The sequence below is a fragment of the Panthera leo genome, chromosome A1 (genome assembly GCF_018350215.1).
Source record: "Panthera leo isolate Ple1 chromosome A1, P.leo_Ple1_pat1.1, whole genome shotgun sequence".
NCBI lineage: Eukaryota > Metazoa > Chordata > Mammalia > Carnivora > Felidae > Panthera > Panthera leo.
This window is the reverse complement of record NC_056679.1, coordinates 94,461,409-94,485,171: the sequence shown is the minus strand read 5'-3', so window position 1 is coordinate 94,485,171 and position 23,763 is coordinate 94,461,409. Positions and strand designations below refer to the sequence as shown.

Below are 23,763 nucleotides of genomic sequence, written 5' to 3'. Positions count from 1 at the left end.
TGACTCACACTCTGCCTCTCTCTCTCTCTCAAAAAAAAAAACATAAAAAAAAAAGTACATAAACACATGCACACACACACACAAACACACTCATTCTCTTTTTCTTAGATAATTGGTAGCCTACTGTGATGGCTGGCTGGGCCACAGGGGTACCCAGACATTTGCTTAAACATTGAGGATGTTTCTGAGGGTTTTTGCATGAAATTAACATTAAAATCACTATACTGAGTGAAGCAGACAGCTCTCCCTAATGAGGGTGGGCCTCACCCAATCAGTCAAAGACATGAATCAAATAAAAAGGCTGACCCTCATCCAAGTATGAGAAAATTCCTCCTGTCTGTCTTCAAACTGGGACATTGGCTTTTTCCTGCCTTCAGAATTGAACTGAGTGTTATAATAAATCTCTTACGTTATTTAAAAAATATCACCAACACCATGACTTTATTCAAGTAAAGAGATTTAGTACAAAGGATTAGCCCACGTGATTATGAAGGCTGGCAAGTCCCAAGAGCTACAGAGTGAGTCAGCAATCTGGAGACCTAAGAGAGCCGAAGGTGAAGTTCCAGTCCAAATCTGAATGCCCGAGAACCAGGAGGGCCAATGCTGTAATTCTGGTCTGAAGGCTTGCAGACTTGAGACCCAGGATAAGCTGATGTTTCAGTTTGTCTGGAGGCAGGAGAAAGCTGAGATTCCAATTTGAAAGCAGTCAGGTAGAAGGAAATCTCTCTTATTTGGATGAGAATGAGCCCTTATATTCTACTCAGACCTTCAACTGATTGGGTAAGGCCCACCCACATTTGGAAGGCCAAATCTGCTTTACTCAGCCTACTGATTCAAATGTTAAACTCATTATACAGGGAGTCTCCAACTTACAATGGTGCAGACTTAACAATTGTGTGACTTCATGGTGGCGCAAAAGCAATATGCATGCAGTAGAAACTGTACTTCACATTTTGAATATTTACCTTTCCCCAGGCTAGGGATATGTGGCACAAAACTCTCTCCTGATGCTGGGCGGCTCCAGTCAGCCACGCAATCACAAAGGTAAACAAGCAAAAAAACACCCATATGACAGTTGTTTTTCACACTCAATACAGTATCAATAAGCTACACAAGACATCCAACCGTTTATTATAAAATTAGCCTTGTGTCAGCTGGTTTTGCCCAACTGTTGACTAATATGTTTTTCCATCTTGCTTTTCTCACTTAACAGTATATTCTAGGGATCAATTTGCAGCAACGTTACAGATGGTTCTCATTTTGACAGTTCTGTCAAAAAAAAAATGACTTTTCTTACATCCCAGAGCTCGTGGGGTAAAATTCACACGTGCCACAAATCTAAGGAAATGTGTCGAAGAGAACATCTGAGAAGGACTAGAATTGTAAAAATCACGAAAACAAAAAACAAGAAAAACAAACTTCGGCCTAACTGGAAGAGGAACCCAATTCACGGTCCAGAAGAGAAGAGCAAATAAGAAAGTGTGGACCAATAGTGAGAAATCAGAACATGAGTGATGAAACTTAAGAAAACAATGAGCTTAGGGTGCCTGGGTGGCTCAGTCGGTTGAGCGTCTGACTTCGGCTCAGGTCATGATCTCACGGTCTGTGAGTTCGAGCCCTGCCTCGGGCTCTGGGCTCTGTGCTGACAGCTGGGACCCTGGAGGCTGCTTTGGATTCTGTGTCTCCCTCTCTCTCTGCCCCTCCCCGGCTCGTGCTCTCTCTCGCTCTCAAAAATGAATAAACATAAAAAAAAAAAAAAAAGAAAGAAAGAAAGAAAGAAAGAAAGAAAGAAAGAAAGAAAGAAAACAGCTTGACTTTGGGGTACAACAGTCAAGTGGAGCCCCGCAGGGGTTTGTGTTCAAAAGCAATGAGGTATTTGCCACAACCGTTTTTTGTCATCTGAGCAAGAAGGGAGAAGGGACCGGATGAAAGACTTAAACCTACCTGTATAAAACAAGATGTTGCAATTTCTCAGTACGGATTTTAGAAAAAAATCTGTCATCTCCCACCCCAGTTCTCTACACAGTGTGTGACCTCATACACTTGGCTTCTGAAATAATGGAGTTTTAGAAGGATTTCACCAGTTTTTGAATATTTATTCAATTAAATAAATCAACATCAACAGCTGCTTAACAGTGATAAAATATACTTTTATTTACTTTGTTGAGTCAGAGGGTCGTAAAAAAATTATTGCTAAAGTAGATATCAGGCAAACAGAAAGGTGCTTTAGAAGTCCAGTTACCTTGGAGTTTATTTAAACTAAGAGAAAAAGATCATAATGTTTTCATGCAATACATACTTGGTTCTTTAAATAACAAGTGTGACAAATAACAGAAAGAACTATGGAATGCTGCACTTGTGATCCATACAAAACACCAACAGTTTGGATTGTACACAGTTGAAAGAAATGTCTCACACACCTTCTGAAATACTGTAGTAGCCAATACATAGAGGCATGCCTTAGGTGGGCACGGGAATGCAGTTTAGAAAAGAAAGTGAAGTATCACACTGGAACTACCCCATTTCTTCAAAATCACTGAGCAGGAAAAGCAACATTGAACTTCCGTACGGGTTTTACGCAACTTCTCTACAGTACCTTGACTTCAATCCAAGAGCAAAACTTAAGACTCTCCTCCTCTATTTTTGGTAAACAACTGCATGGTAAACTTAGATGACTTTTCCCCCTGGATTTTACCTGGGAGTGGCCTTTTTAATTTTTTTTATTTAAAAGAGGGCAGGTTTGGCACTTTTATACTGATGTCACCAATGTTAATATTTCTTGGGATCTCAGGAAGATTCATATTCTTTACAGCTGATACAGCACGGGCTGGAGCTCCCGCTAAGCCAGCCTGTATACAGAAGCAAATAAAAGAAAAAGAAAATGTACAACTCAGGTGTAGCTCATCAAAAAACACTAAAAATGGAGGACAATGATAAAAGATTTTCATATAACAAGCTTAGAGACCAGATGGTAGTTGGAATTGGTATGGGATGGTTACTTTGAAATTCTAATCTATAAAGAGAAAACAGTTGACACATTAAAAAGTACAGCGAATACATGCAATGATAACAACGGAAAGATTTACATACAAGTTAACCTGTGCTTAGATACCACATACAATATGCAGATGACAAAAACTACATCTTCACCTATATCCTGACTTACTGACTTATAATAGAAGCATGAGGCATATTTTACATTAGTTCCTTTTTAAACATCTCTTGCAACAACATGATGGATTTGGGTTTGTTTTTTGTTGTTGTTGTTGTTATTGTTTTTTGTTTTCTTTTTGCTTTTGAAATAGCATTTATTATCAAACTGTGCTATGAAATAAAAACTGAAAGTAATAGATCATGCTTGCTTAGTTTCTTTACTTAGAGCCAACTCCTTAAAACATTTCAAAACGACAATTTTTTTTAAAAAAATTCTTGTAATTGTGGAGGCTCTTCTAAACTTTTCTAGGAAAGTTCTAAAACATTGAAAAAAAAATCAGGCTTTTCAAGCAAAGCCTCAGTCCAAAGAGAACAGTTCTGCCTGAAAATGAAACTGCAACAAAGAGGATCTTTCCAACCCTTCAATGCATTAGAGACAATATGATGATTAAAAATACTTTGTCATATAAAGTAGATTCAATGACATATGTTCAGTTTACAATATACAAATTTAGAGACAGAACAGCATAAATACAAAAGGCAGTATTTCTATAAATAACTGAATTTTAAAGCTTCTAGTAGCATTAGTGTACGATATTTGGCTTTATTCTTAATAGGGAAATTTATAATCTGTGAAATAATTTTGAAAGAAAATATGCTTAAAATTTAAAAGAAAAATGCAACTGTATCATCTTTCTCAAATAGCTACAAGAGTCTTCATACTTTTGGGATTTAAAAATATTTAGATTTCATCCATTTTTATTCAGGTGATATAAGAAAGCCAACAAACACGTCTGAATTCAGTGGCACACATCATCTTGCACAAAAGCAGACAATTAGGTAACAGAAACAAATCTTCCACTTTGCTTCAATTACACATATGAGACAATGTCTGTGTAATTAGAAACACTAGTTTTAAGTCCCTTTTTGAACTTTTAGGTCTTTTTCTCATATGTAATCCTACCTCTTTTGTTAATTAAAATAAGAGTAATAATAAAGCTGTTACCTGAGAAAAATCTTGACTGATACAAAATAGGCCAGTGTAAACTATTTGCTGAATAAAGGATACAAACATTGTTAAGCAATGAAATAAAAGCCATGGATTATCAAGTCAGAATTGGAAATAATAGAAAAATCAGTAAAATAATATTAATAATAGCTATGGTCCACACAGGCAATGATAAGGGTGATAGGGTGATATAAATGAAACACTCCATATCCAATTAAAAATGAATAGGGCTGGAGTATTCAATTTTTGTAAGTGAATAGAGGTTAGTTGTTTTTCATTGACCTCTACATTTATACCTACCTGAAGCAATGCAGTTAATTTGTGTACCCCCAAAAGATGTTGGAGATATGAATAAATATTGCGTATTCATTCAAAAGGGTCTTTAACCTGATTATCTCAAGTTCAACGTCTAGCTACCAAAATTTAGAATGGTTTAGGACCAAAGAAGGATCCATCTTATGGCTCTCTTCCTTTCACCCAAAATCTGTTGTCTGCCAAGGAACAAAAATTATTTTACAGAGTTACAGCCATCCTGGAGCTTGTATCTTTCTAATTAAAAACCACTTGCCACCATTTTTACTTGGATGTGTCTATACAGGGTACAAATGATGAGTAGATTATGAAAAAGTATTGATAAGATATTTGAATACAAGTATTTTAAAAGGCAGGAATTATTAGAGGACTTTATTACTGAGACAGAGAGAGAAAGTAGGTATGTGTGTGTGTTTTACTGGATGCTATGGTTTTAACTTTTATAAAGAGTGAAAATAATTTTTTTCAGTATTAAATGTCATTGCCAGAAAGCCTTCTTTTCCATACCACCCTGTACCATGAACAGCTCTAGACTGAACCTGAGCAAAGAAAATGAGAATAAAAATGCGTCCTGTTAAATTTCTTTAGATTAAGTCGTTTGTTTGTGACCAAAGATGGTGTCGACTGTTAGCTGCTAATGAGAATACATAAAGTCAATATAGCAATTGATTTAAATAGCATATATGTGCCAAGTTCTTATTATGTAAAACCAAAAGAAGTTTCTAAGTACAACAAACTACAATTCCTCTAAACATAAGCAGCAAGCCGTAGACATGCAAAGGATGGTAACTATTCAGAACACGCAAATGAATTAAGAGAATCAAATTATTTCTCAAGCATGTTCAACACTTTTGTGTAGTACGTCATGAATTTAAATGGCAGGAAATAATCAAAAAAACCTGTAATGTGTACTTCAGTTAAGTTTTAATTAAACTAACATTTTAAGAAATCAGATTCTGCAGAATATAAAATATAAGAAAAATGTAAGTAGGACTGCTGATCAGTAAATAGATGCTTAAATGAGCTTTCAATATCTCCATACAAAAATGAAGGGCTTTAAAAAAAAAAAAAAAGACTATTCAGGCGGTCAATACCAGAAGTGCTGTAAAACAAATTTCTTTTTTCAGACTTCCACGACAGTGAAGTCTGAAACATTTTTATTAAAGAAAAAAATATAAATGAGGTAATTTGCCATCAGGAGATTAGTTTGCCAACAGAGAGGTATAAAGTAAATTTTATCTTAGTTAAGATTATTTTTCTTTCAGTAACATACATTCAAAGCAACAAGATAATGTGTACTAGTTTGTTTGGGTTTTTTTGGACACTAAAATTTACAGAAATTAGGCTTACCTGACTTGTTAGTAGTGTGTACAACGTAAAATGTAAAATTAAGATACTCTGACAGCACAACATAGCCCTCTTAAAGATCTGAGATTACGCAGCTGACACAAAGCAGAAATAAAAAGAATGAAACCCTACTGGAGAAATAACTTGTTTCTGTCTATGTTATTGTACTCGAGCACCACCATGGCAGGCCGACTGCAGCGACTCCACTAACGAAAATAAATATGTGACTCCAAAGCAGTTAAGAGTATGAATTGGATGAGAGAATGAAGTACAGTATATAAAAGGATGGTCATGTTTTCTCTCCCATGGGATTAAATAAATTAACAGAATTAAGAGAAAGAAAACAAAATGAAGTCTGCAAGTATACCAAAATGAGGCCAAACAGATAGAAGACTTATACAGACATACTCTCGAAAATTTCAAGCACTTGAATCACAAAGATAGTAATGGATGGATATGATTTGTTTTTGATTTTGTTTTTAAATTGCCAGACCCAAAAATAAACAAAATATGTGCAAGCAAAAGTGGAAAAGCAGCATTGCTAAAATATATTTCAAAGGCTCCCTTTTCCTCATGCAATAAGGCAATTAACTTGCTCGAAGGGAAAAGGAAAGAATCTAGATATTTATTTCATCTAAGACATAAATTACTATCCTACCATCGTGCAATATTTTTCCCAGCTTGAAATGCCAAGTAAGATGGTAGTGGGATTAATTTGTACCTACTGAAACCTTTACCCGCCCTTCCTGCTGGCAGCTGCTATATGCACATTCATAATTTTGACCTAACAGCAAAGTGAAAGAACAGCAACATTAATAAACACAGTATTAAATGGTTTCAGACTCAAAATCATTAACAAAATAATGGCAGTTCTTGAATGCACGTTTTGAGCAAAATAGGAAATGTCAGTATTTTACTTTCTGAACGTAAGGTAGAATAACTTAATCTGGGATCTTGTAACAGGCTTGTTCTTTGCTTTAAAGGCAGTGCTTTAATATTACAATTAGAAACAAACAGGTTAGAAATGCTGCTAATGACAGTCCTTTAGGGAGCAAGAACTGGAACATTTTATCAAAAAGTTTTATCATAATTAGAATATTTAAAAATTTATAAACCTTCCCAATCATATAATCCGTTTTATATAATCTTCAGGTATATTTTCATTTCAAGCACAGGATTTGCCTGTGTGAAATAAATATAGCAGATTCGTGCCCAATTTGCAGATTTAACAGAACTAGTTCTGACTGTGCCAATGACCTCAGGGGGTCCTCACTGTAATTTTGTAGAAGAATAGAATAACTGCATGTCAAGGTAAGAAGCAGGGACCAACTCACAACCTGACCTTCCAATATCACTGTGTCTCAGGGCCACTTTTCTTACTCTCTGCTCTTTGAAAATAGAAACTTGATTTCAAAAGAGAAGAAATCTAATTACTAGTTCTCGTGATGGAAGTTAACAGACCCAAGCAGTTCTTGGCTAGAAAATAACAATCTGACATACATTAAAGACTAGAACGTAGAAATAGGCAGTGACGTGGATCAGTGGAGTAAATGAGACCATTATGGATTTTCTATTCCAGGGATAAAGTAATACAGATCTAAGGACCAAACGTCGTACTCCTAGCTTCATGACACAACCCGCGATCTTGGGATAAGATAAGCCACCTGTATGCTGCAGCTTCTCAAACCCATCCAGAAAGTAATAAATTCGTGGCTGAAAAACAATGCCAAATTCTCAGTAGCATTTTTCTAATTAGTCAAGTGGGTCATCTAACTTGTGAATTCAAATTTTTTTTTCCCTCTATGGGACTCAATATAGTATTTTCACTTTGAAATTTTTTAATGGAGGCCTATAAGCATTTTCATTTTTGTACAGAAAAAGCTGTTCATCATCATTTAGATTGAAATTTCTAAAAAATACTTTACACAGTTAATTTAGGGTGTGAAAAAATGCACAGGAAATGTCAGAGAATATAGAGTTTTATGAAGCTAGGAGTCTACTGAGTCTTATTCTAATATGTTTGGGATGTCAGAAGGTTGTTATGCTGGAAAGCCATTTTATTTTGGTCAAAATATTTAATTCCAATTTTTAGAACATTTAGTGCAATTTTAGGAGACTTGTTATCTGATACTTTTTGTTGGCCACTTTTAATATGTACTTGTTAGTCAAAAACATAAAAGCAATTCTGTTAAGACTTTGGAACTGAAAACCATTATGGGGAGAGAGAAAGTACTATTTAAGTCACTATTCTAAGCCTTCACTGCTTCTCACTTTGTATGCAAAACTTTAAAGGTTCATGAAGCCTTTAGTTTTCAAAGCACAGCTTCCAAAATTCAGCAGGCAATTTTATGTTAGAATTCTAATTTGAAAGATGGAGAAAAAACTAGCTGTGAGAGTTAAATTAGATTGATTCTACCATATGATTCTCGAAATAAACTCTAAATTTTTATATAAAAGTAAACTGTCATTTCTACAAATGTAATTTGTCAGTTAAATGACGATGTTAAAAAAAAAAGAACAAAAAATTTACTTTCCTTTCACAATGCAGGCAGACAAAACACAACAAACATGACATCGATGAGATACTAGTAAAATACAGTAAGTCCAATAAAAGATGAAGAAACTACAAGGAGAAACTAGAATGGAAAATTGGCTACAGGGACTACATGGGTTCATTAACACAAAGAATTTTTGAGTCTGGCCTAAATAATTAATTGCCTTTGACATCATTTTGCTTTCCCTTTGTTAAAGTACATTTTTCTCAAAGTCAGCAATACCTTGTCTACCTGTCCTGTCTGGGAGATTGAAAGATAAAGGTCTGTAAGAGAGAAGAATGGAAAGAGCTAGAAAGATCAGGATGTTCGGAAAAAAAAGAAGACTGACTTTAAAAAAGTAGTGACTATATTCAGACCCATTTATCCCATTTATTCATCTTAAAAATAACATGAAATACATAAAAGCTAACAAGTCTCCCCGACTCCACCCCTCTACCCCCACCCCCAGGGAGTCCTGTATTCCTCAGGCAGATTCCTGAGTGCCTCTGACACCTTCCCCCAAACCCATCAACCTCCCAGCTTAAACCTTTTCCCAGACCCCATTGTTAGTAAACCATTTTTCTGTCAAATCAGGATAGATGAAAATACATTCAGAGCATATGGTTGTTTCTACTGTCCTTAAAGATCTGGCTGATCTTCGCTTACACTGGGAACTGAGGTGGTTCACTTCCAACTGTCACTGGAAATATACTACCTTTAAGCCAAAATAATAAACTCTTCAATTTCTGACAAGGTAAAGGCACCTAGATATACCCATGTTGCATCTCAAGAGGTTTAACCTTAAATATACCTAGGCTGATTTCTAAAAGATAAATGATACTCTAAATATCACTTAAATTAATCTTAAAAATGATACCCCCCAGGTCTTTTCATCAACCACGATATTCTGGAATTTGATTCTTTCTGGGCAAGTGTTTGCTTGCATTTTAACTAAAAGTTAGTAAGAATCAGATAAAAAAAAAAAAAAAAAGCTTATAGCGTGTCCTCAAATAATTCTGGATGATTCTATAATCATTCATATATTTGGTATAAATGCCCAGTTAAGAGAAACAGGGAAATGGAACCCATATGAAAACTTCCGACATTTCAATGTGTCTGGAATAAAGGTGGTAGTCTTCAAAACATACGTATGAAAACTACGGAAAAATTACACCAAGTCAACATTATTTTGCTGAAAATATGATCAGGACTAAATGGTCTCACTTGAATTCAAAATCCTACTTTAAAACATTAGCAGACATCACATCTAGAGATATACTTGATAAAAAACAATGTTGTGGTTTATTCCCAGATTTTCTTTTTCTCCTAATTTGTACCAGATAACAGCAGATTGTGCGAGTTAAAAGATGATCAGTGGATGAAAAATATCAGTACTTTTTTCACCAGTACTTAAAACCATTTTAAATAGAAATGGTTCTGTGAAAAGACTTTTTTGTAAGTTACAGTATTCTTATAATGATTTCCATTGAAAATGTAAATTTTGTATTTTACTGCTTTTCACAGATAAGAAAAACTGCCTCATTAACAAAGTTGTACTGGACAATCAGAAAACAAATATCCATTATGCAATTATAATAGGTCCTTCATGACTTCTGTCAGTATTATAAATAGCAAACCAAGGCCAAAAAAAAAAAAAAAAAAAAAAGAGGAGGACACCATCCATGAAAAGAAGTTAAATAAATACCCGGAATGTGAATATTCCAGACAAAAGGTCAATATATTTTTACAGATAATCACACAGAAATCATGAATTACCACATTTCCATTCATTTCTGACAGATTATTAATGGATTGTGTCACTGTCTCTTGGCATTTAAAATCTATATCCATACATTTTTGTAAAGCAAGTTTTAACAGATTACATAAATTTCAAGTTATCACTTAAGACTTTACAGCTCAGAGGTTATAGTAAATCTCTTACTATACTAAACAATAAGATAAACCAACTATAGTCAATAATATTCTGGCTCTTTACCTTGTCCTAAAACAAAGCTTTCTGTATTAATCTAGTTTGTTTTCCCTTTTCAAAAACCAGTATTTTAAAAATTGCCGTAGAACACATAGCCTATACATAGTTATTGAAAAGAATCATAATTTTAAGCTCTTCACCATTACAAGTATCTCTTTTGGGCAATCATAGGGATGGTAAATTGAGATAAAGAGAAATCCAGAGCTATTGGAAAACATTGGAAAATGTTCAACAAAGCTTCAACTATTTCTAATTCTCAGATGCTGGATTTATCCATCATCCTATGTTTCATTCTATTCCAATGAGCATAGCATTATTATGTTAAACTGATCCTTTAAAGTGCCAACAAGATAAAAACTCTTTAGAACTCACCTGTTGTAAATTAATGCTAGCATATTTTTAATACCTTGCTGCTTTTATAGTAATATTTACTTTAAATCAACCAAACACCTGAACTTGAACTAATAATTATAAATATACAATTTGCTTTTCTAATCTGAGTTATGACTATAAATATCAAAAGTAGCAAATACAGTGTTGAATGAGATATCAAGACTATTCATCTTTCTAAACTTCCACTATTATAACAAGAAACAACCAAAATCGTGTGAACTTGAGTGGCTCAGCTACAGTACCTGTTATTGACATTCAGTACTTGAGGAAAGAATCACTAAAATTCTCAAGCAGGACTGTATGCAATGCTAAAGTGCTGGTTGATTCTCATGCACCTAATCTAACAGAACAAAGTTAGGCATGTATGACTAACCAAATCTTTCTCATCTAGGATGCAGTAAAAGCCATGAAATGCATGTATCAGTGTACAAAATATGTGCCTTAGCCAACTTGTAAGTGACCTCTGAGAAGGATCCAGAATTAAGCAATTAAGGCAATGAATTTTTTTCAGTGTTCACTCAGGCTTGCTAAGCCCCAACTGAAACCATAACAAATGAAATGCTCTATTCCTCATGAGAATCCCATTTCCTCTCCTCTCCTGTCCCAGAAATAGTTCTGTGACACTAAATTTATAGTCTTTAAAAATATCAGTTCTTGGATTTCCTTGATAATTACTGAATTAGGTTTTGTAGGGCAAATCCTGATTTCATTATTTGAATATCTAATCTCTTTAATTTTCAAGCAAGAAGAATCTGAACTGTTTATTACCCAAGGCAGTTACAACTGTGACTAAAAGAGAATAGACAACACTATCAGGTGGATAATAGTCACAGAACATTGAACATACTAAGATATGTATATTCCATTTTTTATAACCTGAAGAAGCCTCTCAGCTGTCCTTAAAGGGTGATACTGAAGGACAAACGGTGAAAGCTACACATCATGCATAATTTGTGATCATGCTTTCTACCTTCATTACCTAGAGCACTTTCCATTCTTACCTCAGACTTCTCCAGTTTATTCTGGGCGTCAATTTGTGTAACGATCTCATTCATGTTGGTCTCCAACACCATCCCCCCCATCACCATTTCTGCAAGAATATTGTGAACCTAAAGGAAAAAATAATACATGGCCGTAAGGAAAACTCACTACAAAAATGTTTCATGATTCCAGTACTTTTTGTTTCAAAACTGCTGTGGCTATTTTATAAGTATGAAATGTAAAAAACAACAACAACAAATAATAACTCGGGGGGTGCCTGGGTGGCTCAGTCGGTTAAGCATCCAACTCTTGATTTGATTTAAAAAAAAAGAAAGAGGGGGCGCCTGGGTGGCTCAGTCAGTTAAGCATCCGACTTCGGCTCAGGTCATGATCTCACGGTCCGCGAGTTCGAGCCCCGCGTCGGGCTCTGTGCTGACAGCTCAGAGCCTGGAGCCTGTTTCAGATTCTGTGTCTCCCTCTCTCTCTGCCCCTCCCCTGTTCATGCTCTGTGTCTGTCTCAAAAATAAATAAACATTAAAAAAAAAATTTTTTTTAAATAAAAAAATTTAAAAAAAGAAATAAATAAAATTGAATAATATATATTTAACCAAAAGAAGTTTTTTTTTTAATAAAATTACTTTATAATACCTTTTAGGTCCTATGCTACATACTCTGCCTGAATTATTCTTACGATAACCCTATGAGGTGTCTATACTGTTTTTATCTCTATTTTACAGATAAGGTAGTAGTTGCACATGTATGAAAGGGCATACAAGTAATAAGTGGTAGAGTCAGTATTTATACCAGTCTAATTTCAGAGTCTCCATTCTTTTTTTTTTTTTTTTTAAGTTTATTTTTGACAGAGAGAGAGAGAGAGAGAGCAGGGGAGGGGCAGAGAGAGAGGGAGATACAGAATCTGGAGCAGGGTCCAGCCTCCGAGCTGTCAGCACACAGTCCAACACGGGGCTTGAACCCACAGACCATGAGATCATGACCTGAGCTGAAGTCGGATGCTTAACCAACTCAGTCACCCAGACGCCCCTATATTATTTCTCATTCTTTTATAAGACTGTATACAAATGTATTCATGATTTTTAAATCCTATCATTATTTACTAATTTTCCATTTTGGAAAGAGGGATACCTGATGTACAATTCTTGAAGAAAGAATTAGAGAAATCACTTTTCCTGCAAACAAAACAAAACCAGAAGTCACAACTGTTTTAAGTACTAGGGCTAACTATCATTACTTCTGACTGCTACCTCTTCTGCAACTAGATACCATTTATTAAAACTATGTTTTGGTGTTGCATTTAACAGTATCTAATTTAATTCTCATATTAACCTTTGTTACAGTTGAGAGAATAAACCAGCTTCCTCAAGACACGTAAACTAATACGTAGCAAACAAACAATTCAAACCTAAGTCCCAATCCTTGCTTTCTTCTGTTAATGTGAAACTGATACACCAAATTAATTTTTAGCCATATTCTATGAAGATTCAATTAAGGCCAAGAAGGTGATTAGGTGATAAAATATAATGTCCTCACAATAGCTAACAGGTACTATCCAGAGGAAAAGTATTCAGAAAGAAAGGCCATGGCCAGCAAAAGATTCATTAAAACTTGTTTTAACAGTAGAATTTCCCCTCTTCTTTTTATTATTATTTTTTTAAGTTTATTTATTTTGAGAGACAGAACACAAGCAGGGGAAGGGCAGGGAGAGAGAGGGCAGAGAGAGAATCCCAAGTGGCTCCATGCTGTCAGTGCAGAGCCCGACATGGGGCTCGAACTCACCAACCGTAAGACTGTGACCTGAGCCAAAATCAAGAGTCATACGTTTAACCAAGTGAGCCACCCAGGTGCCCCTCCCTCTTCTTTTTAAAACAAATTCTCACGAGAAAGCACAAACTGTAGTGCTGATAAAAGTGTAGCAACTCCACCAACCTGACTTTGCTCAGGCTTTCTGGGGGGGCTCACCCCTACATACACTTACTCCTGCCTTTCCAGAAACATCTCAGAAGCACAAGCAGATTAGTAGAAATTGTCGATTTCGGTATTATAGAAATGTCTACCAAGTTTAAAGGTATCAAAATATGAGAAGCCTGCAAATGTGGGTCATACCCAAGAAATTCTAAGAATGTATGATAATTTAATAAGGTCTAGGATGTAAATCTGTCCTCAAAGTAAAAATAACTCCTATGAAAGCAAATTCAGAAATCCAGAGAAAATAAAATAAATAAACGAGAGCCTGTGAGCTAAATCCTTAAACACGGTGTCACTTATTAGAAATATAGTAAGCGCCTAAAGAATGTATTCTAGGTGAGGAGGTACTATGTGTATAAGTCCCAGGAGATTAACCATATGGGAATGAGAAGTATTAATTGGGAGGCCAGTTCAGTATTTTCAAGGTTATGGTTTTCAAGTAAGGTATGGAGGGATCACTTAGAAACTGTCCAGTGACCGAAAACTTCCACGTTTCAAGAATTGATTGGGAGGAATTTCTGGCAGACTTAGTTAAGAGAAAGAAGATGATAAAAGCTTTAGCTTAGCTCTAACACATACAGATGACAGATTCCAGTATTTTGTCTTTAAATTTTACCTGAAACAGACTTAATGGAAATAAAAGGGTGACAATATGCTTGAAACGTAACTCATCTACTGAAATCCTTTGATGTTCACCTATAATAAGAGTTCGATAGGTTTTTATGCCCTTTTCCTGAATACTTATAGGTATTTAAGTGTTTTTAAAAGTAGCAAATACCACATTAATGATGTATTTTTGCTTTTTTGTTTGGTTTTAACTATATATACCCTATCTATCCAATCGCATAGCTTCTTATGGACATAAACCAGAATTTCTAATTTCATTTTAATTTTTTTAAATCACAATACAAGGAAATTGTTAAAAGTTCAAGCTATACCGAAACTTAAGTATGAACAGTAACAGTCTCCACCACCCTCAACCTCTGTAGGTCCCTCTATCCAAAGATAATCACAGTTAATTGCATCTTATACAGTTTTCTCCCACTTCCCGCAAAGTTTCCTTTGAGTCCCTTCACTTTTACAAAAGACCTATGCTCATATCTGTTTTTGTTAACTGCAAGAAATCCAAAGAGAATTTTCAACTTCTATGAAATGGTACTGATTCAGTGCTTTAAGCCACTTTGGCTTATGAAGTGGTTTATAGGAACACTACTTTTTGGATAACAAGGGAAAACCTGTACACCCTTCTTGAAAACTTTTTTATGCATATACTTGTTATATGTGTGTAAATCTAAGTCTAATTTATACAATCATATAATATACATTATAGTCACAGTTCTGCAAGAGAATAAGGAATGGACTTAAAGAGGCACTAGGGAATTAAGGATGTGAGTTAAGAAAATAATAAAAGATACTGGTGCCAGATATATGTGCAAGAATGATCAAGCAACTTTGTTGGTAACAGTAAAAAGACAAAAAACCAAAACTGTAAAATGGTAAATCTATACCATTTTTTTTTAAAATTGTATTCAAATTCCAGTTAGTGTAATATTAATTCCAGGTGTATAATACAGTGATTCAACACTTCCAGACACCACCAGGTGCTCATCACAACACATACACTCCTTAATCCTGGTCCCCTATTTAACCCATCCCCCCACCCCCGCCCCTCTGGTAACCATCAGTTTGTTCTCTAGAGTTAAGAGTCTGTTTCTTGGAAATCTACCTGTTAATGAGAGACATCTACAGATTCCTTAGTAATACAGATTATTAAATGAAAAGGTGGATGGGATAGAATAATACCTATAATATGATCCCACTGAGGTATACAAGAAAATTACATGTACACACCTACTTGGATATACCCAGAAAATGCCTGGAAAGACATGCAAATACTTTTTATCCATTTACCTACTGAAGGACATCTTGGTTGCTTCCACGTTTTGGCAATTATGAAATAAGCTGCTATACGCATATGTGTTCAGGTTTTTTTGTGGACTTAAGTTTGCAACCCCTTTGGGTAAACACCAAGGGGCATGATTGCTGGATTGTATGGTATGAACATGTTTAGTTTTCTCAGAAACCACCATGCTGTCTTCCAAAGTGGCTTTCCCATTTTGCATTCCCACCAGCAATAAATGAAGAGAGTTCTTTATCACCACTAGGTGCTGTCAGTGTTCAGGATTTGGGCCATTCTAATAACAGGTGTATAGTGGTATTTCACTGTTGTTTTAATTTTCTGCAAATATTTTTAAAGGATAGTAGTTACCTAGAGAATGGAAATGGAGGACTGAGGAAGAATAGAGACTTGTCTTTCGCTTTATAGTTTTTGTTTATTTGTTCTGAAAACTTTTAGCATGTGCATATACTAAAACAAAAACAAACAAACAAAAGCTTGCTAAAAATAAAAGAGTGTCACATAGTAATTCAGAGAAATAATATTAAAGGTTATAGCCATGCACATATTTAGGTTAATTTAAGAGGCAGCCCAAAGGTGTTGGATATTTGTAAGTGATAAGAGAAGCGGGTCACTTTTTCCATGCGTTTAAATAGTAAAAATTCTATCTCATTGTAAGTGTCAGTGCAGAACTTGGAGACTTTTGCTTAAAACTACTTTAACTTATTTAAGATTAAATGTTCTCTAGGGGCGCCTGGGTGGCTCAGTGGGTTAAGTGTCCAACTTTGGCTCAGGTCATGATCTCACGGTTCGTGCGTTCGACCCCCGTATCGGGCTCTCTGCTGTCAGTGCAGAGGCCGCTTCAGATCCTCTGTCCCCTCTTCCTCTATCCCTCCCCCAATCATACTCTCTCAAAAATAAACAAACACTAAAAAATACATAAATAGTCTCTATATTATTCTATCATTATTTATAAAATATAATGTACATTGTGGGTATCTAATGAATGTTACCCACAAATTTTCTTCAAAATTATTTATCTCAATTATCCTAAAATTCAAAAGTTGAAGAACAAGCCATGTGTTTTTCTTTAGCAATTTTTACCACTCCATCAGTAAATCATGTTTATTAAATATTTTCTTAAGTGTTGATTTAAATCCCAGTTAATATACAGTGTAATATTAATTTCAGGTGTACAAGTTAGTGATTCAGCACTTCCACACATCACCCGGTGCTTCTCACACATTTATTAAATATTTATGTAAAGAGCTCACTGACAGCAGCATCCTGGTTTGAGGAAAGTGCACGTAATCACTGGAGACTAAAATGAAGATTAAATCAAACACATTTCACTTGTAACAGTTCCCAGCCCTCCACCGGATGGAATGAAGCATATAACAAAAGATGACAAAAGGAAAGGAGGTCCAGTTATACAGATTCCTTTCTACAGACTGTCACTTGTTTGCAGAGTATCAAAGTTACTTGCTCTAACTTCTGTTACAAATGAAGTCCTCTGCACCAAGTATTTTTCACTTTGCATTAATATTTGATGATAGGGGTGGTCAAGTAAAATACGGCAGATCATTCTGTTTAATTCTTCACCTAAGAATAAAAAGGATATGTACGTATTGACGGGAGACTCTAAAGACACATGAAGTTAATAAAGCAAGGCACAGAAACACTGTGTAAAATAAAAACCAACCTGATCACTCACTAGACCAAGAGAACTATGCCTATCTTTGAAAATACATAGGAAAAAAGTCTGGAAGCCTACCTAGCCAAACCAGGAAGAGAAATGACTGTAGGGAAACAGCGTGGGATGAGGTTGAGTGGATATGAGGAAGGGGACAAGAAAAGAAGAACTTTAATGTTTAAGCATATAGTCTTTAGTACTGTTGGGCTTCTTTGTTTCTAAAGAAAGGTAAGTATTATTCATGTAATTTTAAAATAATAAAATCGTTTGCTATACATAACACTGTAATGTTCTTTAATGGTTTTATGTCTGTCAGAGAAACAGAGACACAGGTGTCTGCTCGAAAACGACAAGCTACAGGAAGACAAGGATAAGAGCGCCATCTTCTCATCACCCTGCAGAGGGTTAAAGGCTCAATAAATATATATATTTTTTAATGTGTTTTGCAAGGAACACCTCCTCCTTCTCTCGCTTGAGGCAAAAGGAAACTGAACAGGAGTTTTAAAAGTATGGATGGAGGGGGAGTAAAGCAGAGTTACAGGTCTACTCTAAAAACTGTAATACTGTAAGATATGACTTTTTAACTATTATGACAGAATAGCCAATTAAAATGAAATGACCGATTTTAAATTGTTAGAAAATTTCAATTTATGTACTTCTGTGGGTCATACTGTTGTTACTGATTTGATAATAAAACTTAAATACATACGTTTGCTAATAAAAATTTTAAACACTAAAGTAATCTATTAACACCTGTATTTGCAATTCTAACTGTTGTAAACAGATCACTCTTCATATTTTGGTATTTCTTCAAATCTAAGCTACAACTGATTATTTAAAAAACCATTATGTTACATACTACTGAAAAGGAAAAACACTGCCAATTAAATTATGACAAGCTGTAGAATATAACATGCATCCCAATCTCAAAAGTGTTAAAATGTGAGAGAAATCTGCAATTTTAGAGGCAACGAAATATGGTATTTTCTCAATTTTAGCCCCATGAGGGTTGCTAAATAAAATAAAAGCTACAATGAAAAAATTTAAGTAAAAAAATGAATGTTTTGGGGGTTTACTGGTGTACTGTCAACATTAGAAAAACGTTTAATTCTGGATGTATTCTGAAAGTAAATGCATTAGGATTTCCTGATTAACTGGATCTATGATAAAGAGATTCATTAGAAATGATTCTAAGTTAAAGAGAAAAAAAAAAGCTTAGCTTCAGAGATATACCCTCTCAAAATGGATTTATCACAATTTAATTAAATCTAAAAATATTTTTTTAAGTTTTTATTTATTTTGAGAAAGAGGGAGGGAGAGAGAGCGCAAGTGGGGGAGGGGCAGAGAAAGAAAGAGAGAGAGAATCCCAAGCAGGCTCCATGCTGTTAGCGCAGAGCCCAATGTGGGGGTTCGATCTCACGACCGTGAGATCGTGACCTCAGCCCAAGTCAAGAATCGGATGCTCAACTAACTGCATCTCTCAGGCACCCCAATTTAAAAGTTATTTTAAGGGGCTCCTGGATGGCTCAGTTGGTTAAGCGTCTGACTTCAGCTCAGGTCATGACCTTGTGGTCCATGAGTTTGAGGCCCGCATTGGGCTCTGTGCTGACAGCTCAGAGCCAGGAGCCTGCTTTGGATTCTGTGTCTCCCCCTCTCTCTGCCCCTCCCCCGCTCATGCTCTGTCTCTCCCTCTCTCCTTCAAAAAATAAATAGACATTAAAAAAAAAAAAATGAAAGAAGTGACTAGGGGCGCCTGGGTAGCTCAGTTGGTTAAGTGTCTGACTTTGGCTCAGGTCATGATCTGACTGTTCCTGAGTTTGAGTTCCGAGTCAGGCTCTGTGCTGACAGCTCAGAGCCTGGAGCCTGCTTCAGCCTCTCTACCCCTCGCCCGTTCTGTCTCTGTTTCTCTCAAAAATAAACATTAAGAAAATAAATAAATAAAAATAAAAGTATTTTTAAATTTTGCTATAATTATTCTCCAACAGGCTATCTGACATACCAAAGTGTTATACAAATCAAAACTTACAGTTGATGTTATTAACCTTACGAAAGTATTTGCTGGGGCACCCGGGGGGTTCAGTAGGTTGAGTGTCCGACTCTTGATTTCAGCTCAGGTAGTGAGATTGAGTGCCACACTGGGCTCTGTGCTGAGTGTGGAGCCTGCTTGGTATTGTCTCTTTCCCTCATGTTCTACGCCTCCCCTGCTCACATGCATGTTCTCTCTCTCTCTCTCTCTCTCTCTCTCTCTCTCACACACACACACACACACACACACACACACACAAAATAAACATTTAAAAAAAAATAAAGTATTTGCTAAGAAAATAATCAGTTTTATAGTCATCTGGTTAATATTATCTTGAGACTGAGTCAGTTAAGCAGATGCTGTTGCTAAACAATACTATCCTCCCCCAAACTACTGATGTCTTTCATACTATGTTATCATAATGACTTATCATTATAACGTATCAGTCTAACATATATCATGTTATAAAAGAACATTCTAAAGTATGACAATTTGGGAAATAATTCTGAAAGGAATTAGGAGTATATTTTGTTAGCCTATCAAAATTTTGGTACAATTTTCAAGACAAAAGTAGAAATGAAAAGCATGTAACTTATTAATAATAATGAAGACATTTGTTAATTACTGACCAATTAACAAATGGAAAGCAACAGGGATATAGTAGTTCAAAGTAACGGATAAGAGTAAACCTATTTTGGTACACGATGCATGTTATACTAACACTGAATATTTCAAAATCTGAAAATTCAAAATATTCCAAGTCTGAAAAACTGGAAAGCTGTTCTACTTTCTGTTCTATATTCTGGGCTGAATATCAAGATATCCTTTTTAAAAACTGCTTATTATAAAAGCCAGAGCTGCTCATTAAAAGATCTTAAACTATTCCAACTCCCTTTTCCCCCCTTCCTGGCTTATGTTTTCTTGGCGACTTGTATTTTAATGCTACAAACTCTTTTCATATTAATTCCACAAGTACTTTAACAGTCAATGTTCTTTTACCCTCACCCACACATTTGCAACTTTCTTTGTTCTTCTTCCTTCTATAACTCACTCCTGATATCTGACACTTCCTTCTGTGTCAAGTACCTTCTTTTAGAATTTCTTTTGAGAAAGGCTTGAAGCAAACTCCCTCATTAGTTTTCTTTGACAGAGTCTTTATTTTATTTTCTTGTAAGATATTTTTGCCAGCTTTAGAATTACAGTTGGACAGCTATTTTCTCAATACATTGCCTTCTAACTTCTGTGACTGCCGTTGAGAAGTCATTTCCCAATTTAACCGCTGCTCTTGTGAAGGTAATGTTTATTTCTGGATGATTTTAAGAGCTCTTTCTCTGCTCTTCAACTGTACTATAATTAGTCTAAATGTAGATTTATTTTTATTTATTCTACTTGTGATTCTTTAACGTGTGGATTGGTATCTTTCCTCAATTTTGGCAAATTCCCATAATTTCAGATGTTGTGAAATAAATAAGAATTTATTCTTCTGAAACCGAGAATAAATGTCCATTAGACCTTTCTTGCTCTATCTTCCCTGACCTATAAACTGTCTTCCATATTTTCACTCTTTCTTAAGAAGTTTTTTATGCTGCATTTTGGACAACGTGTTCTATTTTTCCATTTACTCAGATATGTGTAATCTACCTTTATATACCCATCCACTGAAATTTTTAATTTTGAAAGTTCTGCCTCTTCTAGAAATTCTATGGAGTTGTTTTTCAATCATCTAGACTCTTTTTTGTAATACTTTATTCATTACAAATTTTATCAGAATTGACTTTCTAACAACTCGCTCAGTTGATGGGATAGGGGCTGGTGGGTCTGGGGCCAACCTTTTGGCTGGTGCTGGCAGGGAAGAGTGGAGACTGGCATGTCTGGAGTTTAGCTTTCCAACAGCCCGGCCAGGAATTTGGTTACAGAAAGGAAGAATTGAGCAAGTAAGTAAATGCATAATAAATAATGGGAATACTAAGTATGAAAATAATCGGCATAATCTTTCACTGTCAGAGTAGCAAGTTACAAATACAGAAAAGGAGAAGGCTGGAATAACTTCTGTAGCGTTGCACTAGACTCTGAGGCATTAAGAAGAACTCAGTGATTTTTGATATACATAAATATTTAGAAATAGGTTAGGGTGCATGTGTGCGTGCACACATACCTACATCTATTTCCCTGCTTGGTTCAGAGAACCAGGAGTTACATGATGCCAAGACTGTCATTTCTAAATATCACTGTCCCCTAAAAGGAACCAGGGTTCCTTGAAGAAATAGGTGACTCAAGGGCCGGGCAGAAAACATGTTCTCTCCATAGAAAAGGCCTAGAAACAATGACCAGCCTCATAATTATGAGCACCTCCAGACTGTGGTTTCCATACACCATTTCCCACTAAAAGGAATCAGGGCTCCTACATGCAATGGCTGACAATATGTCTATAGAGGAAGAAATGAAGAAAGCGAGTCTGTAACATCTAGTTGTTGCAGAACACAAAACAGCTATCAAGAGTCCATGGAGAGGAGGGAACGGCAAAAGGACCCAGAAGACGACCTGAAGGGGCTCCCATGGGTCAAGACAGGGCAATCTGAGCATCCAAAAAAGTAATATCTCCAGTGGATTAAAACAAATCAATTCTGGGGCGCCTGGGTGGCTCAGTCGGTTAAGCGTCCAACTTTGGCTCAGGTCGTGATCTCGTGGGCTGTGAGTTCGAGCCCTACGTCGGGCTCTGTGCGGACAGCTCAGAGCCTGGAGCCTGTTTCAGATTCTGTGTCTCCCTCTCTCTGCCCCTCCTCAAAAATAAATAAACGTTAGAAAAAAATAAATAAATAAATAAAACAAATTCTGTTCAAAGTCCTACGTTACAGGGTACTTAAAAGAAAAAGAAAGAAAGAAAGAAACAAACAAACAATCATTTTTGGTGGGTATTAGGGAACCAAATGGTTATGAAAACTGGTCAAGAATTTACCTGCCTTTCCTATACAAACTGTACCTTTTAAACCCATCATCTCTGTCTTTTAATTCATTTAGTTCACACTTAGTGTACTAAATATCTACTTTAAAATTTCATTTAAGTTACTTTCATTTTTCATCACAAAGTTGGTTGGTTTGATCAAATTTTACTTATATTCTCCCCCTCCTCTTTTAAACCAAAGATTCTACTGTTTATAATAATGATTATGATTTCTATTTTCTCTTAATCAAATAAATGACTTTACTATTACTTGTAAAACCTTCCTATGTGAGCGAGAAACTGTTTCAGATCAGAACGTCTTGGTGTGTGTGTGTGTGCCATCTTTAGTCTTCACATCCAGACCAATTCTGGGTAGCGGGGGGCTATCTCTACCTCAGGGTGTCTACAATGTTAGTTTATGTGGCTGATACAGAAATAAGTACTTAAAGATTCATAATAAGATACAATAAAGACAGTAAAGGAAAAGACACTAGCTTAAGGGCTGGGCATTGGGCCACATGGAAAGTGGTATACTGAGGCTAGAAAATGAGTGATCGATGTATGCAGTAGCAAAACATTTGGTAAAGCTATCACCTGTGACACTCTGAAAAGCAGATAAATTTGCCCACGAAAGCTCTTCTCTCTGACATAGAAACTGACAATACTCCGGACAGTGACAGCTTTGTTACTGTGGATCCCAGAATTAAGGTATATGGAACAAGATAAACATACTGCATGAATGAGAGGTATTCTGCTATTCTGCTATGCTAAACTGTAGCATAAACTAGCCCATCCCGATTGAAAACAGAAGGGGTAATCTTTACAACTTCCCCCTTTCACTGAACCAGCTGTGGTCCAAAAGGAGGCTGAGGGCTGCGTGCAAAATTTTGTACCTGCCCCTAAGAAAAAATGAGCTGAGCTGGTTAGGAGATCCCTGGCTGGGGAAGGTCCAGGGCTGCTTAAGAGTTGAAAACAATCCTACTTTCATAGAAGGGCTCAAAACAAGACTAGCATTGTTTTAGACAGAGAAGGGAGGGATAGGAAAGGTCCTGCTATCCTGAAGCTTTTATCTCATTGCACTGAAAAAAATTAAAACAAGAGCTTAGCCCAGAAAGAACAGATCTAGTTAATTTTGGCAGGTTCTAAAATAGTGATACACTGTTGTACAAAGGTATAGGCTACACATACTATATACTGCAGGATTCCATTTGTGTTGGTCTTGTTGACGTATTTGTTGGGGTGCCTGGGAGGCTCTGTCGGTTAAGCGGCCGACTTCGGCTCAGGTCATGATCTCGCGGTTCGTGAGTTCAAACCCTGCGTCAGGCTCTGTGCTGATGGCTCAGAGCCTGGAGCCTGTTTTGGATTCTGTGTCTCCCTCTCTCTGACCCTCCCCGTTCATGCTCTGTCTCTCTGTCTCAAAAATAAATAAACGTTAAAAAAGAAATTAAAAAAAAAGATGTATTTGTTTCTGTACTTACTTGTACAAAACAATCTAGAACTCTAA

General features: G+C 35.9%; 1 protein-coding gene across 1 annotated transcript in view; it reads right to left on the bottom strand.

Annotated features, from left to right (window-relative positions):
* Window positions 1–2,129: 2,129 nt before the first annotated feature.
* AP3S1 (adaptor related protein complex 3 subunit sigma 1) overlaps window positions 2,130–23,763 on the bottom strand; it is a 71,997-nt gene continuing 50,363 nt past the window's right edge. Inside the window, exons 5-6 of the mRNA XM_042933433.1 lie at window positions 11,740–11,847; window positions 2,130–2,849 (exon numbers count right to left, since the gene is read on the bottom strand). Of these exons, the coding sequence (XP_042789367.1) occupies window positions 2,721–2,849; window positions 11,740–11,847 (237 nt within the window). The 3' untranslated portion in view covers window positions 2,130–2,720. The remainder of the gene's footprint in view (window positions 2,850–11,739; window positions 11,848–23,763) is intronic.